General features: G+C 42.1%; 1 protein-coding gene across 1 annotated transcript; it reads left to right on the top strand.

The window, feature by feature from the left end:
• Window positions 1-702: 702 nt before the first annotated feature.
• Window positions 703-1054, top strand: LOC119593865 (cuticle protein AM1239-like). Its single transcript, XM_037942894.1, has 2 exons — window positions 703-717; window positions 839-1054. The coding sequence occupies exons 1-2, from the start codon at window positions 703-705 to the stop codon at window positions 1052-1054; spliced, it is 231 nt and encodes a 76-aa protein (XP_037798822.1).
• The last annotated feature ends 210 nt before the right edge of the window (window positions 1055-1264 follow it).

The following is a 1264-nucleotide window of genomic DNA, read 5'->3' as shown; positions in this document are numbered from 1 at the left end:
CATTAACTATATATCCGAAAACAAATTTCTAGAAGGAAAATTACAACCTTAAAACACACTAAGTATACAAAAACTGCAAATCAAAAATCAATTATAAAATCCCATGGCTTACATACATGACTTATTCCTTCACTTATGAACCGGCTGTGTGCTGCTTCGTGTAATTTACAGACCAATGTATTGTTATCTTGATTTTTTCCCTAATAGTCTTATCCTTTCCACCCTCCGATAATACTTTACGGATTACTTTCACTTTCCTTCAAGTGATCTTTTCTTTATGACTTTTATCTGTCAAATTACAAGGTATGTTATAAAATGCGAGCGCAAGAAAACTATGAACACTCCGACATCATAAATGATGCATATGAACAACAGTTGTCATATAAAATGGTCGAAATCCATTAAATAATATTAGCAACAGTTGTTCGTTGCTACTTCATCCGAAACTTGGCTCGGGCGGGAAACGTTTTGTCCACAGAGGATCCTCAAGTCTCTTTCTGAATCCGTGATTCCTGAGGAGAATATCCCACTTCCGCCAGGGCCCTTGTTCTTTCTGATACATAAACCTGGTGGAAGGTCCTAATATCTTGGCTTTGTTATATCTCTGTGTGAGGATATATAAATACTTGTAGCAGATGCATATCTATCATATATTTTCTACAACCATTTAGCTGAAACCGTCTCTGCTCTTCTGCAATCGACATGAATGTCGCAATTGTAAGTAAAAAGTGCTAGCAGTCATCTGTTTAGCAATGCGGTTTGAAGTTTCTTGCAATGGCATAAGATTAAGAACGAAATTTATCACAGCATCTAGCATCATTTCTCATTAATTCCTCAGTTGGTATTGTCCTGCCTGATGGCCGCCTTGGCCGCCGCCCCTCAGTTCACTCGACCCAACTTTCCGGATCGACCTTTCGTCGCCATCCTGAGGGACGAGCGACAGAATCTGGGTGACGGAACCTTCAGCTACGTCTTCGTCTTCGGAATCCGCGAGTCCCGCGTGGGCTACCCCGGATCTAAGGGCCAGACCAACATGCAGGGATCCTACAGGTAAGGCGTGTGTGGGTTTTTCATACAGAATATTTAAATTTAATATTTACCAAAGATTAAATTTGAAAGTCTCATCTGCCACTGCTTTGCTGTTATTTCCATTAATTTCCCGTCGAGTCGGGATTCCGCGCCGATTCCCTCCTTTCTTTCTACCTCCCACCCCCTCCCCGCCCACGCCGTCGAGCAGATTCGCGTCGCCGAGGAGTTCTAGAAG

This window comes from Penaeus monodon, chromosome 32, assembly GCF_015228065.2.
Source record: "Penaeus monodon isolate SGIC_2016 chromosome 32, NSTDA_Pmon_1, whole genome shotgun sequence".
In the NCBI taxonomy this organism is placed as follows: domain Eukaryota; kingdom Metazoa; phylum Arthropoda; class Malacostraca; order Decapoda; family Penaeidae; genus Penaeus; species Penaeus monodon.
This window is presented reverse-complemented; position numbering and strand designations above follow the sequence as displayed.